Here is a 17,573-nt window from a genome sequence, read left to right on the forward strand (position 1 = left end):
GTTTTTGGCAATGAGGCAATTCCCCTGAATTAGAATATGATTAGTCTAAGAACTGGACATATGTGAACTCCAAATAAGTCCCACATTGCTGTTAATCACATTCAAGTAATAATACAATATGGACAAGGAGCCGGATGACTCAGTTTCTAATTGTTCTAGCCTTGTTTTGGCTGTGGAACCTCAGGCGAATGACTTTTCCAGTTTTGCATTTTCCTTAACTGAGGCTCCAACATCAGCTCTTTTTCCTTTTGGGGACGTTCCATCGAATAACATGCTATGTGAAACCTTTTGGCAAACACCTGAAAGAGCTATGTACACACATATAAATACTGAGCATGAGATTAGGCTGTGAAAAAGAGTTGCTAATGACACTTTTCGGAGAAATAGACAAGATTCAAGATTCTTAAAAGGGATCATAGCATGGGACTCTAGCATGGAGACCGGGGAGCCAGACTGTGGGGCTCTAAGCTACGCCCCTGACTGCCTGAGTGATCCGTGTGCCTCCAGGTCCTCATCTGTAAAATGGGGATAATAATAGAGCCTGCTTTGCAGGCAGTTTATGAATACTTGATGTGTTAACTAACACTTACAGGGAGCCTGGGACAATGGCTTATTCTTAGTATATGTTCAATAAGTTAACTATGAGTATCAAACTGCTATATTTAATAAGACACTGCTGGTGAGAATTCTGATCATTTAGGTGAGGTAATTTTTGTTGAAATAGAGTCTGGATTCTTTCTTGCTGTGCACTTTCCATGAAAAGATAGCCTGTAAATGAATTGAAGGTAAAGATTTTAAAGGACACATTGTATTTAATGGATATTTATTTGTATTTAATGTGTATGATTTATCCTAGCGGGTATTATTTTTTAAATGCTTAGACTTAGTTTTATAACATCTGGTGGTTACATTTTTTCCCAAGGCCAGTGGAAGTAGAGAATAAGGATCGAGATATGGAGTCTGGAATTGGGTTGCCTGGGCTTGATTCCTCATTTCATTACTTGCTAAGTGTATTGACTCCTGCGGACAGATCACTTAAACTCCCCAAACATCAGTAGCCTCAGGTAAAAATTGGAAATAATAAGTGCTTATCTCATGGAGTTATTGAGAGATTTATAGGTGGGAAGAGCTGAGAGCATTAAGCAACTGTTTGTTGCTGTTATTATTGGATCAATTTGCACTGGAATCTATGGAACCATCTTTCCAGTCACTCACGTGGTGGAATTAGATATAGGGTTCAAATGTGCAGACGAAAGCATATATTTAAGTAATGATACTATGACCCAGGCTTCTGGTCTTGTTAGGCCTCCATTGATGGGCTATCTCTCCTGGGAAAGGTGCTCTGTGGGCAGGAGAAAGGACATAGCCCACATTCTTTTCCTGCTAGAAGATTTTTTCACCCCATTACTTCAGTAAGATGCCAGGGGACTCTGTGCCTTGTCTTCACTTGTCCCCTGGTCATTTTGCTACTTTTTTATGCTCCTCTAGACCACCTAATTTAGGCTGCCTCCTTTTTTTAAAAAAAAATACTCATTTATTCATTCATGAGAGAGGCAGAGACCCAAGCAAAGGAGGAAGCAGACCCCATGCAGGGAGCCAGACATGGGACTCGATCCCAGGTCTCCAGGATCATGCCCTGGGCCAAAGGTGGCGCTAAACCGCTGAGCCACACGGGCTGCCCTAGGCTGCCTCCTTTTGAAGAAGCAGATGTTTACCTCAGGAACGTTTCCAGAGTTTTCCCTCAAAGTATTGGAAATGCTTTACAGCTGTGGTGCCTAAGTTTTGGTCTGTTAAAACTGGGAGTTGAGAGCCACTTACCAGGTAGATAGATGCCCCAGGCCTAACATGGTCAGGGATTGACCACAGCAAAAGCCCCAGGGAGGCCGGGTGCCCTGTGGAGTTTGCCATTTGCCTTCCATTTCTGACTCCATTTAAATCAATTATTTTAACCAAAACACAGTTATACATTTCACAACCATGATTTTAAGAGCAATGCCAACATTTCAAAGCCTTGACTCTAGAGGGTCATTGAGATTAAAAACAACAACAACAACAACAAAAATAACCCATTCATTTTAACCAAGCCACATGTTTGGATCATGCCCTAAAAGTCAGGTTGGACTGTACCCATATATCTACGGCCTTCCCTGCGTCATGAGCTGAGGAATTTTATGGCGTACACTGACCCTGGTGGAACCTTGTAAACTAATTGATAGCAAGTGTTTCAAAATCTTCCCTTCTCAGTATGAATAGTGTGTTTGTACCTTGTTTGTGTAACATGTGGTGCACTCAAGCAGAGAAAGGAAAAAGTCCTTTGAGAGATGGGAAGAGATATAGTTAATAAAATCATAGCCACAAGGGCTAGTCATGATGTTAAGCTCTTTGCCTAAATTATCTTATTTAATTGTCACATAATATGAAGATGTCAACCAAGACCTTAAAACACATACGATTATAAACCTTAAAACGGGCATTATATTCACGTCAGTCCTTCTTTACAAAAAAATTGTTGATAACCAGGGAGCTAAGGAAATGGTTCTGGAATAATCCAGTCTATTCTTGCCTATTCTGAGCATCCAAATCTTAATTCCCTCGGGATGTCTGGTCCACATATTCTAAGTATCTCTTTTTTCCCATGACAAATCTATCCTGATTAAGATCAGGATACCAGCCATTGGCATGAAATCAGAAGGGGCAGAGTACTTGAGAGCTTTGCCATCACCAGTGGTGTAACTTGCAACAGGCTTTAAGTTATAAACAAGTTACCAAATCCATGGCACCCAATTTGCTCAGAAAGAAAAATGTACCAGAATATTCTGGAGAAAGCTGCGATATCTTTAAATTAGTAGGAGCTCTGCAAGGGTGTCATTGTGGTTCAAATGGAGTCCAGGGCCTTCAGAACCAAATCCAAACTCGTCCCTCTGTCATGACACGCCTTTCACAACCTTGGTTCTTCCACCCCTCCTTCCTGTGGCATTCCCTACCACACATCCATCCGACTTCCTCTCCTACCACTCCCTTCTTTTTATACATTTTTAAATGGAGTATCAAGCAATTTTATTAACACAAACTGACCTGCAAACACATCTCTGAATATTTATTAAAAGAGCACACACATGTAGAATGTTGGCAAAAAAATAAAATGACTTGCTGCTTAAGACTGAATCCATAGTTTATGCAGAAACTACATATTGACACAGAGACAATAAAACCATAATCCTCATAAAATATAAAGTGGAGACTTGTTAAAATTTTTCTTTGAACTGTTAACTAATAAAGGAGCTGGTAACAAGTCCCAGCCCATTCAGAGGAGAATCCAAAGGGCAGACAAATATAAGGAATGCTGAAATGAATTCCTTCACAGAAGCATAACACAGTGGACAAAATTATTGGGATATTAATCAATTGCACCTTCACTGGTAAAAATCATTTGCATTTCTATGGACAAGAAGAATTTGCATTACTACATTTTTCCTCAATTAACAGAGTTGTCAAGTAGTTCAAAGACAATGGATGTCACAGACAACCTGGCAGTGACATTTGGTAATCTTTTTTTTAACTTTTGCTATTTCAAGCTTTTGCATGATTCCTCCTGACATATTAGATACCATACAAGGTGGTATGTAGGAAACTAATAGCCATGGGTACTAGCCACTGTGACAAGCTCTTTACTTAAATTATTTTTATTATCACATAACTCTGTGAAGTAAGTATTAATCAAGGCTTTAATACATAGAATTATAAATCTTCAAAGAATGTTATATAAATCAATCTTTAGTCCCTCCTTACTAAGGAACATTTGATGACTAAGGTAGCTAACAAAATACTTTTGGCATAGATTACTTCTTATGGGTATCTCATGTTGCTCTGGCCTTGGGCAGTCTGGCTAGCAGATATGGGATCTTGGCTGCTGCTGCTGCTTCCTCCTATTCCTCATCCTCCTTTTCATCTTCTTCTCCTTCTTCCTATTCTTTAACCAATTACTGAAAGATCTTAATATTTGATCATCAACTCCAGAAATGCTCACACAATCCTGGGGCCCTGTAGTCTGACTCCATCTAATCTGAGTGTTCTAACCTCTGGTCTGGCCTCTCTCTGTGTACACTGACACGGGAGGGGATTTTAGGTCCCTTGTCATGAGCAGAATCTTACTTGCTTACTCAGAAAGCTGAACACAAACACCTTATTGTTTAGAAATTTTTTCTCCAAGATGCTTCCTATGAAGTGCTATCGATCCCTGAATTTCTGCCCCTAATCTCCATTGTAACTCTTAGTATGACTGTTTGATCATTTCACAGTATCATATAGAATATATTTCTCTTGTTCATTCATTCATTCATTGGACAGAGTCATGGTCCGCCTCCTCGGTGCTAGATATAGCCCTTGGTCCTAAGGAAACCAACAGTGAACAAACCAGACAAAAACTGTTGCCCCTTGGAATTTAGACTTTTTTTTTTTTTAAACAAGTGGAATCTTTGGCATGTTAACTGATAAGAAGTACTAAGGAATAAAGAAGACAGGAGAGGAAGGAGCTAAGTTTATGATAATGTGGTATGAATTGAGGGAGCACAGAAATTTTTTACCTGCTTGGTCAAGGAATGTCTCACAAAGACCTGAAGATGAGAAGGTGAGCCATGTAGATATCCATGTGGCTATACACATTTTATGAGTGCAAAGACCCTGAGGTGAGAGCATGTCTGGGATGTTCAGGCACATCAAGGAAAAATATCAAAGATGTCAGTGTAAATCATGAGAAAAAGCACACTCTTCCTCTTAAACACTGAAGACCTAGTTCATTGTATGAACTTAGCATATCCCCAACCTTTTTGGGAACATGGTAGGAATACAGAGATAGATTGTGAATGAATGAATGAATGAATGAATGGAATCCAGTGTCCTTCCAGTGCTGGTCACAAAGTATTAGATTCACAGGCCTACAGACTTCATTTTTCCCCCTCTAAAACTCATAAGGAGTTAACAATATTTTAAATTTAAAAAAAATTTTAAAAATTAAGTAATTAAAAGCTTAATTTTATTGTATGACTAAATTGAACTTTCTGAAAAAAATAAATAAATTGAACTTTCTGATTTTTTTAGATAGCTTATTTTAGAGAAAATTAAATCCTTCGTTCTCTATTTTTCTATATTTAAATATTGAAATGAAGGTAATGAAAGTGTTAATTGATGCTGGAGAACGCATATTAGCTCCCCAAATTAGCTCTTTAAAGGCCTGAGGGAGGTGCTTTGCCAAGAATAAGAATTTTCAACAAATGTTTGGTTTCAGATAGAGATCAAAGGCAATTTTATCTTAACTTTATAATATGGCCAAACATTTATAAGATCATACACATTTCTCTTTTTTCTCATTTTTCATTTTGCCAAATTATTAGCCCTCCCTAATTCCATAACATCATTACTGGAGGGCATTGCAGATCAAATAGGATGTAGCCATACCCTGTTTTATTGCACTTCACTGTAGCACACTTTGCACACTGTGTATTTTACAAATCGGGGGTTTGTGGCAACCCTGCCTCAAGCAGATGTATTGGTGCCATTTTTCCAACAGTATTCACTCACTTCGCATCTATCAAAATTACATTTTGATAATTCTTGCAATATTTCAAGCTTTTTCATTATGATTATATTCGTTGTGGTGATCTGTGTTACATGATCTTTGATGTTACTATTATAATTGTTTTGGGGCACCACAAACTGCACTCGTATAAGATGGTAAATTTAATTGATAAATGTTGTGTTGTGCTCTGATGGCTCTAGCAACCGGCTGTTTCCCCTTCTGTCTCTCTGTCTCTTTGTCTCTCTCTCTCTCTCCTCAGGCCTCCCAGTCCCTGAAATAGGACAAGATTGAAATTAGGCCAATTAATATCCCCTACAATGGCCTCTAAACGTTCAAGTGAAAGGAAAAGTTACTGCCTCTCATTTATATCAGAAGCTAGAAATGATGAAGTTTAGTGAGCAAGGCATGTTGAAAGCTGAAATAAGTCAAAAGCTAGGCCCAACAGTTAGCAAAGTTGTGAATGCAACGGGAAAGTTCTTGAAAGAAATGAAAAGTGCGAGCCCAATGAGCACACATATGATAAAAAAATAAATCAGCCTTATTGCTGATACGGAGAAAGTTTTAGTGATCTGGATAGATTTAACAAGCCACAATATTCCTTTAAACCAAAGCTTGAGAGGAGAGGAAGCTGCAGGAGAAAAGTTTGAAGCTAAGCAGAGGTTGGCTCCTGAGATTTAAGGAAAGAAGCCATCGTCATAACGTAAAAGTGCTGCAAGATGAGGCAGCAAGTGCTGATGTCCAAGCTACAAGTTATCCAGAGATCTAACTCAGATAATTAATAAAGGTGGTTACGCTAAACAACAGATTTTCAATGCAGATACAATAGCATCATCATATTGAGAGATGAGGCACCTCGGATGTTCATAGCCAGAGAAGAGAAGTCGATCAATGACTGACATCAAAGCTTCAAAGGACAGGTTGACTCTCTTGTTAGGGGCTAATGCAGCTGGTGATGTTAAGTTGAAGCTAGTGCTCATTTACCACCCTGAAAATCCTAGGGCCCTTAAGAATCCTTCTAAATATACTCTGCCTGTACCCTATAAGTGGAACGACAAAGTGACAGTACATCTGGTTTAATGAATATTTTAAGCCTACTGCTGAGCCTTACCACTCAGGAAAAAAAAAAAAAATATTCCTTTCAAAATATTGACAGTCTAGCCAGACAAGAGCTCTGATGGGCTATCCAATAAGATCAATGCTGTCTTGATGCCTGCTAACACAACATCCATTCTGCAGCCCCTGGACCAAGGAGTAATTTTGACTTTCAGGTCTCACTATTTTAAAAATACATTTTGTAAGGCTATGGCCACCATAGATAGTGATTGCTCAGAATAATCCGGGCAAAGTCAATTGAAAACCTTCCGGAAAAGATTCACGATTCTAGATGCTATTAAGAACTTTCATGAGTCATGGGAAGAGGTTAAAGTATCAACCTGAACAGGAGCTAGGAAGAAGTTGATTCTAACCTTCATGGATGACTTTTGGGGTTCAAGACTTCAGTGGAGGAAGTGAGTGCAGGTGTGGTGGAAATAGCAAGAGAGCTAGAAGTAGAAATGGGACCTGAGGGTGGGATTGGGTTGCTACAATTTCATGATAAAACATTAACAAATGAGGAGTTGCTTCTTATGGATGAGGGAGGAAACTGGCTTCTTGAAATAGAATCTATTCTTGGTGAAGATGCTGTGAAGATGGTTGAAATGGCAATGAACAATTTAGAATTTTACATAAACTTCTTAAGGGCTAGACTCCAATTTTTTGAAAGTTTTGACTCCAGTTGTGAAAGAAGTCCTATCATGGGTAAAATACTGTCAAAAAGCATCACACACTACAGAGAAGTCCTTCCTGAAAGGAAGAATTGATCGATGTGGCAAGCTTCATTGTTGTCTTATTTTAAGAAATAAGCCACCCCAGCCTTCAGCAACCACCACTCTGATCAGTCAGCAGCCATCAACACTGAGACAAAACCTTGCACCAGCAAAACCAATTATGACTCACTGAAAGCTCAGATGATGGTTAGCATTTTTTAGCAAGAAAGCACTTTTTAAAATTAAGATATGTTTCTTTAGTCATAAAGAATGCTGTTGCACGCTTAATAGGCTACAGTATGGTGTGTATGTAACTTTTATGGACACTGGAAAGCCAAACATTTCATTTGCCTCACGTTACTGGGATATTTACTTTTATTGTGGTGGTCTGGAATGGAACCCACAATACCTTTGAGTTATGCCTGTCCTTAAAGCTATTAACATTATTATGTGTTTACTATTTATATAGCAGTTAATGACCTGCAAAGTGCTTTCTAGATCTTCTCTGTTTATTCCTCACTAAGCCACGTGCTATGTAAATTTTTTTCAAGGAGATTGAACCATTTCAGAAATGAAAAAATATTTAAAAAGGAACAAAATTTTTAAGAGCTGGAAAGATCTATCTTGAGCACATGATCCAATTTACCAGTGCTCTTTGCCTACATCTCCTGTTGCTTCTCTTTCTCTTTTTAATCTCCTTTTCTCCATGTCAATGACATATTTAAGAACATAAGAAAAGGATGTATGTGTGTATGAGTGACATTGAACTACATCAACCTCATCACCTTTCTAATTCAGAGCACGGAATGGCTTTTATTGTTCAATATGTTTTCAATAGTTAGAAGTAGGGAGAAGAAGTCACTTTGATTTCTTACTCTCTGTCTCACAAATATGAGTTCTGGTGGCCTCCTGTTGCTGAGCCCACTCCATTCATAGCGTCTATGAGAATGGGCATTCAGTCATCACACCACATCTTCCAAAACTGCTCAGTCCGTCTTCCCCTTTACCTAAGTCTCCTCCCTAATTGACTCCACCGTAGCAGATTTTGCAAAATTTCCAAATGTATATTTAAATATTAGGCAACAGGAATGGTTTAGTTAAATAAAGCTCATTATTTTCTCTTTCCTTTCTTCTTCCTTAACATACCGATCCCAGATTTTTATATCACTCTTATTTTTTTTTCCACTCCCCAGAAGTTGTAGATCAAGACAAAACTTAGACTAGACAGAGACCAGGATAGAAGAAACAGAATCCAGACCTGGACATCCTTGAGATTTTCTGTGTTGAGTTCATCTGCCCAGTTTGTTAGCAGTTTGGTAAACCAGTTTAAGGGTTTTAGAATCTAGCATCCTTGATTCAAATATTGGATCTAACATTTGCCAGTTCTGCAGTCTTTGGCAAATTCATTAGCCTTTCTGCACATTGGCTTCCCTTTTATAAAATGAGGATGGTTTTTTGTGCTTAACTCCAGAAGCTCTTCTAAGAATTAAAACAAACAAAGGTCTTAACTTTAGAATCTCTCTCATTTAATTCTCATAACATCCCTATGAGACCATATGTTTGTCCCAATTTTACAGACAAGACAACTGAGTATTGATCAGAGTCATAGAGCTAGTCTTCCTTTCCTTCCTCCCTCCCTCTCTCCCTCCCTCTCTTCTTTCCTTCCTTCCTTCCTGCCTTCCTTCAATGAATATGTATAGCAGGCCAGCTAGGTACCTTCATGAAGCCTTCCATTCTAGTGGAGACAGTAATTAGTTGGCTGCTGGGGCACCACACAGTGCAATTTGCTCAGGTCTTTTGAGCTCGGACTGACTGGCTCACAACAGAACAGGAACGAAAATACACACAATGTGGATCTTTTAGGCCAGATGAACCTTGAGCTGTGCTACTTTCTGCTGTCACATTTCACGCCCTCTTGTGGTTCTGATTACATCAATCCAAGATATCACATATTTTGAAAATAATTAGAATTTGAGAGGAGATTTTGATTATATTTGTGGCTGAGGCCCAAACCAACCCATTAGTAATACTCTCCAAATCAATCTGTCTGTCATTGGCACGTGTGGTGAGACTCATGGGGTATGTCCCCAGATGGGAGAGGAATTCACATTTTAGTATAGAAATAGGGGCAAGCCAGAACCCCAGTGAGACCACAAGCAAGGTAATAATATAAAATCACAGTGATTCAACATGGCTGCAGGGCTTACCACATGGCGTAGACCTTCACAGCATCCAAAGAGGTTCCCAAGTGAAAAGATGGATGCAAGATATATGCACAGCATGTGCAAGGAGCACCTCAGAGTTGCCAGCCTCTGTGAATATGAAAATAAGGCATGTACATTGTATGCCACCTTACGTGGGGCCTATTAGTTTCCTAGGGCTCCTGTAATAAAGAACCCCCCAAACACGGGTGGCTTAAAACAAAAGAAATTTATTATCTCACAATTCTGGAGAGGCCAGACATCTGAAATCAAGGTGCTGGCAAGACTATGCTTCCCCTAAAGTCTCCAGGGGAGAATCCTTCTTTGCCTCAGCAAGTTTCTGGTATTTGCTGATAGTTCTGGTGTCTCTTGGTGTGTATCTGTGTCACTCCGGTCACGTGGCTGTCTTCTCCCCACGTGTCTCCACACTGTCTTTCCTCTGTGTACATCTGTCTTTATGTCCATACTGGATTAGGTCATCCCGGGTCATACTGGATCAGGGCCCACCTTAATGTCCTCCTCTTAACCTGATTACCTTTGTAATGACTATTTCTCCAACAAGGTCACATTCTGAGGTAATGGGGAGTTAGGACTTCAATATGTCCTCTTCAGGGGACATAATTCAAACCATAACACTAGGTTATAGTGAAAGTTGTTAGCACTACCTGCTTTCTAACCTGAGTTATGCAAACAGAAGGGGCAACAGGAGAAGGGTGCCAGATTTGGGTGGAAAAAAAATATATATATATATATTTTATATATACATATGATTCCCATTTAAATTTGGATTGCAGATCAACAATGTGTAATTTTTTAGCTGAAGTATGTTTCATATATTTTATAGGACATACTTATGTTTAAAATATGTATTGGTTATTTATACGGAACTCACATTTCACTGAGTATCCTATATTTTATTTGGCAACCCTAAAACAGGCCCTGTGAGCCTTCTTCCTTCTGGTAGCTTCTAGGTTCCAGTCCACTCCAAGAAGACACCAGTAGCAATGTGTTTGCCACAGAGAACCCTTCCCTGAGAGTTCAGAGCCTTGGATTCCAGCCCCCCATGAGCTGCAGGTGTTTGATTTGACCAAAGCAATCCACATCTCTCTGACTTGGTTTCTTTATCAGCTAAAAATGAAATATGAGGGCATATGATGTGATGAGCACTGGGTGTGATACACAACTGATGATTATTGAACACTACATCTGAAACTAATGATGTAGTAGTATATGTTGGCTAATTGAATTTAAATTAAAAAAAAAGAAACACTTTTTAAAAATGAAATAAGAACATCTTTCTTACCTGCCTTAAATTATTGTTGTGATGCTCAAACAAGATAAACAAAATGAAGATGCTTCCCAAATATTCAAGTGCTGTCATAGTAGTAAGTTGTTATTTTTCTAGCTTTGAATTTAGAAGCCTGGCAACTTTGCCTTATTCTGTGCTCTGAAAGCCAATTCTGTAGACCAGCAGACAGCGTGGGTGCATCCACCCCTCACCTCTACTAAAAGAATGGTCTCCTTGGAGAACCCCTGCCATGGTTTCAGTGCTCCACGATAACAGACAAAAGAATTGGAAAGAGAAATGTTGGCCAGAAAAGTGACCCCCCGAGGTGATGACCAGGACATTTTGCTTTCAGACCTCTGTCCTGAAATGTAAAAGTTTTTCCATCAACACTTTCATACATCTCTTTCTCTGCAGATGGAATTAGTGTTTTTGTACCAGTGGGTGAGAAATCACTTTTTACATTTGGAGAATTGTCTCATCTAAAAAATAATAAAATAAAATAGGGAGGAAAAAAAGAGACCCTGAAATGCTGAGTACTGAGATCACAGCTTTTCCTGAATAATACGCATCCAATTCTGAGGAAAATTTTCAAGTAAGATCTGGAATAATTAGCCACACTTGCTAAATAAACACTCGATGTGGTTGCTATCAAAATGAAAATCCATCATTTCTATTTTGACTCTAAGGGTCCATAATTAAGTAGGCTTGGCAGCTGTTTTAAATCCACGCACCTCAGGAAGAAAATTATATGCTTTATCCAGTAAGGAGATTGTGGTTTGTATTTTCATTTTGTCTCTAAAGGATGATGTTTGGTGGTTTTTTTGTTTGTTTTTTTTTTTACCAAAAGGTAAGATTTTCCTTCACTTGTTTGAAGCAAAGTGCCCTCGTCAGAGTTTATAGACAGTATCATAAAGTGAGAGTAAATTTTAGTTGATTGTTATAACTTATGTATTTCATATTATGTATTTCAATATATTTACCATCTTAATTATTTTTCTTAAATGTGCTATATTTGGTATCTAAGTCTACTATATAAGTGCAGCAATACAGCATCATTGCTTCAATTGGACATTTAGGTGGGTTACTGTCCAGTGTTAAATCAAATCAATTAACTTTCTTGTTTTTATGAAATGCTTATTTTATTTGACAACTATCTTCTGTTTCATGTGACGCCACGGTGTACTATTTATTAACAGTGTGCATCCTCTACAGCTCTACTTGTAGACTGTGCAAAAAACAAACTCTATCAAATTAATTGTCAAGCTGAACAGTGTTGAAATATTTATGTTGTCTGAGGAGCTAATGCTTCTTGTTTTAACTGGAACTTTTATTTCTGATTAAGATTTTCTTTTTTAATCTTATATTTAATTTAGAACATGGCCTTAAGATGTTAGTATTTTAGAAGAGTCAGCGACTTTATAATAATCGGTGACTTTTTTTCCCAAGATACACATCACTGGAGAAGAGTGCAGCTAAGGAGATGGATTCAGTCCCATTGCTGATGAGAATCGGAAATGGGAAAAAATGGACCTATATAGTTCTGGCTATCCTGCTATGAACATGGAGCTTCCCAGGAGAGAGAATGGTTAGAAGGATGACATGATATCTGCTGGGTGAACCCACCACCATGTGACTAGAGGCCTGACAAGCATCCATCATGTACGAAGTTTAAGTAGTTTGTTCACAGGCCATGAGTTCTTGGACATTGATTAGTGGATGTTGTAGATATATTCTGTTGTCTGGATATCCCCTAATTAGGGAGATTTTAAGGCTTGGAAAGAGATTTTCTTGAGGTTTCCAAGTCTTTGGACAGTAATATATTGGGCCATACGTATTGGCAATGTATTGGGCCATAACAGTACTAAGCTTGAGGACTGAGCAGAGATTGGTTACTACTAGATATAACCTCTTTTGAAGTAAATCATTAGTATTTTCACTTTGGCATACTTCCCTTATTAACCATCCCCTACCTTTGTAAAAACAAAACCAAAAACAAACAAAACATAGACTTCACAAAGCACTTTTATGCTAATGATCCCAAATCTCTTATCCCCATTTGCAACAGAGGGACATGTGTCTGAGAGAGACGGGGTGACTTTCCCAGAGTCCCTACAATATGTTAAGTTTTCTTCCCTAAATTACCATGAGTCAATTATTCATGTATTAAATATTATTTATTAGAACCTACCACATGCCAGAGGAGGTGCTGGGATCAATTGGTGATCAATCAAGAAATACAAAATAACTGTCCTTACCCTCATAGAGCCTACAGACCGTTAAGGGAAACAGGTAAGCAATCACAACACTGCATAATGAGAACTTTCATAAATGAGGCATAAGGAACTACTACTGACAGGTGGTTGAAAGCCCCACATCACCACTATCTCAAGTGACATTTATGGGGCACTTACTCCATGCTAGGCACTGTGTCATTGCTTTGCAAATATCATCTTTCTTATTATTCACTCACGCAGTCAACGGAGAAGAGAGAGACACATGGAGAGGTTAACCAATCTGTGTCACAAAGAAAAGTGAAGCCCAAATTTAACTAAGCAGTCTGTCTTGAGCCCTCAGACATGGAATTTCATCTAGATAATTATAATCTTCCTGAAGAAAAGATTTGGGTTAGCAAACTGACACCGAGTTCTGTTCAGTGAGGCAGAAAAGATTTGACTAATGATCGGTTTGAGTAAAAATCTATCATAATTTCTAAACATATTTCTTTCAAAACTGAAATTGAAATTAAATTTTATGAAGTTTCTGTGGCCAGGGTGTAGAAATTATTTAAATATTCTAACAAGCCCACAGTCAAATCAAAGGAGTTAGCTGCTATGCCCATCTCTGTTATATTGCAAACAGGATTTTTCACCTTCTATAAATTAATCAGGAGGGTAGAAATCACCGAATGGTATCATTATGACTACAGAGTACTCAGTAGATGTAGCCTTGGAGTTTTGTTGCAGGAAAGCACGTAGGCGTCAATTGCGTTTCCCCTCTGGAAGACTGGTCCAAAGCCAAGCTTGTAATGGCACATGGAGTGACATGTTTTCACCTTTCCAGCCTCTTGAGTTTTATTTTTCACAATTTTTTTTTTTAACTTCTATCCAAGCACATTTAACAAACTTCCCAGTCCCGTTGGTTATAATGCTTTTATATCCAGTAAAATCATTTATTCTTTGATTTGGTGGTCTATTTTTTTTCTGGACATTAATTAAGAACCTAAAATATTGCTAGCAATCAAGAGTTAAAGGCAGGCGGCAAAAGTGTTTCAGCAAGAGTAACACCATTTTGTTTTATTTTGCTTCGCAGTTTGGAAAAGGAAATTGCATTGCTTTTGAAAATAAATGTTGTGAAATTGTAACCCATGCCATATCTATTCTGGTCTTCAATTGAAACTGTCTTTGTGGCAGATTGCACAGAAAGTCCTATCTTTAATCGGCCTCAAGCAATCTATGTAGAACACTTACCCCATTTCCAATAACACATAGGTTGGCAAACCAGGACTCGTGAAAATAAAATTACTATAAACTGTAATAAATATTCAACTAAATATAATCAGCATGTGCTTTAGCTCATTGTAATCTGTTTTTCCTACATATACCCTGAATCACAAATTTCTTTTCATGCCAATCTTATTTGTTTACCAAAGACACACTTAATTTTCACAAGGATTTATTTATTTATTTATTTATTTATTTATTTATTTATTTATTCATTTAGTCATCACTACACCCAATGCAGGGCTCAAACTCATGACCCCAAGATCAAGTGCAGGGCTCAAAGTCATGACCCCGAGATCAAGAATCACATGTTCTTCTAACTGAGCCAGCCCCCAGTGAGAACTTCTCTTAACGTTTGTTACTTCATCAGTTGTTAGGATAAGTGACAATCAGCCCATCTTCCCATTATGATAAATATCTGAAGTGATCGTCTATAGTTACTTTATATATGCATTTTTAAGCTAAAAAAGTCATTCATTTTGATATTCCCTTTTTATCCAACTTTACTCTGAATGTCTTTTGTCTTTTCCCAAAGATTTACACTGTCTGGTTTGTCTCTCCTCCTTGGAGAAGTGGCAGGTGACAGGTCGCCCACAGCCAGTGCTGCCAGGGGTTAGGAGGCCACCCATGTCCTCTCATAGGAAAGGTTCATCCCCACCTACTCACCTGAAGCCTTTCTGACATCCTATCCTAAAAGAGGTGGAGTTAATTGTAGATTTAATGCAATTTATAGCATGCAAAGAGGGCAAAAGGGGGACACAAGCAGAAGACTCAAAATTAGCCCCTGCTCCGTTCTAAAATCGAGTGACTTTGGGCAAGTCATTCCTCCTCTCTGCTCCTTCATTCGTTCCTACCAAACTGTGAGTTGGTACAAACATTCTCTGGGCTTCACTCCAGCTCTACTGTGGTATGTTTTCTAAGGCCTTCTGATATCATGGAGGTAAGTCTGCTTTGGACAAATGAAAGTTGTTATCACTGAATCATTTGATAATAAGATCCTAGGCCTTCACTCCATACCAGTTTAGCTCGAACTCAGAAGGGGTAAACTCGGGCAACGTGATGAGGGGATTACTCAACCCAGACAGGTAGTTTGGGTGCTTGCAAGCAGGGACAGACGGGCCGTCTGGGTCATTCTAGCCACCCACAGCATAATTCACGAAGGACAGACTCCCGCTGTAGTCAGATGCTCCCACATCAGCATATGCTAACGATTAGCCACGGCAGAGCCATTTGTCTTAACTTAAAGTCTGTTAGCTGAAGCCTAATTAAACGTTGGCAGTTCCTTGAAAAAACAATTTAAAAAGTCATTCCACAGTATCATCTTGTCATTGCAGAAAGCTTTAATTAGCAGGATACACAGAGAATGGGAGATCTTTTCCTCAAGTGTGTGTTACTTTCAGAAATAGTCAGGTGCTCATCTAGAATAACACTTTGCTGAGACAGATGTTCTCTCAATGCAACTTTGAGGAATATCAGCTGGTAGGTTTTTCCCTATGGTTGGGAATAAGGAAAAAAAAAGTAAATTTTGTTTTGTTCATCTGGAGGACATATAGAAAATATCCAAACCGTGTAGTAACAAATATAACCGGAATGTCCCTAATTACCTCTATGTCTTCTCTTCAATTCTACAAGCTTTGCTCTTATTTTTAAGTATTTGGTGGGTTTTTCTGGTCTACTAGTTTCCTGACTCCTATTATCTCTGGCACATTAATGCTCCCAGAATAAAAATTTGCCCCCTAATGGTTTGGAGCTTAAGATCCTGAATATAGGGGCACTGGGTGGCTCAGTCAGTGAAGCATCTGACTCTTGATTTTGGCTCAGGTCATGATCTCAGGGGAGTGAGATCGAGCCCTATGTCAGGGTCTGCACTGGGTGTGGAGCCTGTTTGAGATTCTTTCTCTCTCTCTCCTCCTATTCCTTCCCCACCTGTCTCTCTCTCCCCCACCCCACCCCCCAAAAGAGAGAGAGAGAGAGAGAGAGAGAGATTCTGAATATAAGATGATATGAGCAGCACCAGCCTGGGGTTTTCCAAGAATGGCCTAGAGAGACTTGTCAGATCAATTCTCAGTTCCTTCTGTGAGGCTGTGCTACTGCCTGTCTTGTTCTTGGTAAGTTTCCTAAAGTAGTCATTGTTTTGAGCTGTGGTTTAAAAGTTTCGACTTGAAGCAGATTCTGTAGTAAATAAGAAAGTAAAAATCACTCTTCTTGGGACAAGGTGGTGACTGATGGCTAACCTGTCCTCCTCTAAAAAGCAGTTCAGTGATTTGGCTCACTGTCCTCCTGGAGGTACCATGCTAGTGAGGTAGACCGTCTCTTCTAACCTTTTGCCTCAGTTTGTCACTTACTCAACTGAAGATAAGACATCTTTCCTCACCCCCCTGCTCCAAATTGACAGAGGCATTACATTTGGGATATTGAATATGCTCCCAATGAAAGCCTTCCATTGAGCAGCTGCCACGTATAGAGTGGTTTCCTCAGAAAGAACATGAAAGCTAAAGAGAGTAGAAGGTCCCATGCAAATTCCCAGGAAGGCTGATGTGAGCTTAAGAAAAAGGAGGGTGCCCTGAGGACGAGATTCCAACTCAGATCTGGTTTGATAGCCTATAATCACTGGTGGATTGCATCCAGCCTCTGCCTGAAAAATTAGCCATGTTGAGATGGAAGGAGGCCCTGATGATGAGTACATGTGGATCTCGGGGCCTCTTGCTAAACGCATCCCAAACTATGTGCAATAATGTAGAAGATCAGGAAGTGTGTTCCTATGAATGAGTGGGAAATAAAAATACAAGGTAAACTACCTCAAGTTCATCTTTGAGGCCTACCTGTACCTTTGTTTATTCTTGTTTGGTTTCTTATATACAACTGATTGTTTGGAAGTTACATCCATCTAATTTTCCAGCCTTGGAAATTATGAGAATAATTCCAGACACATAAATCAATTGACGTAAACCTCTTCACTTGGACAAGGCCATAGCTTCTGGTTTTGTGTAGTTCACTGCCCTTTCCATATTTTGTGAATTTTCAGAAAGAAATCTAAGGGCTAGACAATAAGTCAATCCTCTCAACCTCTGAGGCTACTCTACTGTCACCAAGCCTCAAGGAACCTGTAGTCATTCAAAAAGAGGCAAAACCCCAAGCTTCTAGATAGGATATTGTGGATAGCCAGTACATGCCACCTCAGCAGGGGTACTTGAACTTTCTTTA

The 17,573-nt window shown here is 39.0% G+C and overlaps 1 protein-coding gene across 8 annotated transcripts in view; it reads right to left on the bottom strand.

Moving 5' to 3' along the window:
• Window positions 1–17,573, bottom strand: part of LOC144313014 (uncharacterized) — a 146,267-nt gene that overhangs the window by 60,843 nt on the left and 67,851 nt on the right. For 5 of the 8 annotated variants that reach the window (XR_013378660.1, XR_013378664.1, XR_013378663.1 and 2 more), the window contains exon 4: window positions 9,588–9,692. The exons of 2 other annotated variants lie outside the window; for them this stretch is intronic. Coding sequence is in view for 1 of the 6 variants with exons in the window: in XM_077896292.1 (XP_077752418.1) it covers window positions 9,588–9,692 (105 nt within the window). In the remaining 5 variants the exon portion in view is untranslated. Of the gene's footprint in view, window positions 1–9,587; window positions 9,693–14,631; window positions 15,861–17,573 lie in introns of those variants that run through there. One more of the 8 variants, XR_013378671.1, reaches the window with a different exon arrangement.

This window comes from Canis aureus, chromosome 4 (genome assembly GCF_053574225.1).
Source record: "Canis aureus isolate CA01 chromosome 4, VMU_Caureus_v.1.0, whole genome shotgun sequence".
NCBI lineage: Eukaryota > Metazoa > Chordata > Mammalia > Carnivora > Canidae > Canis > Canis aureus.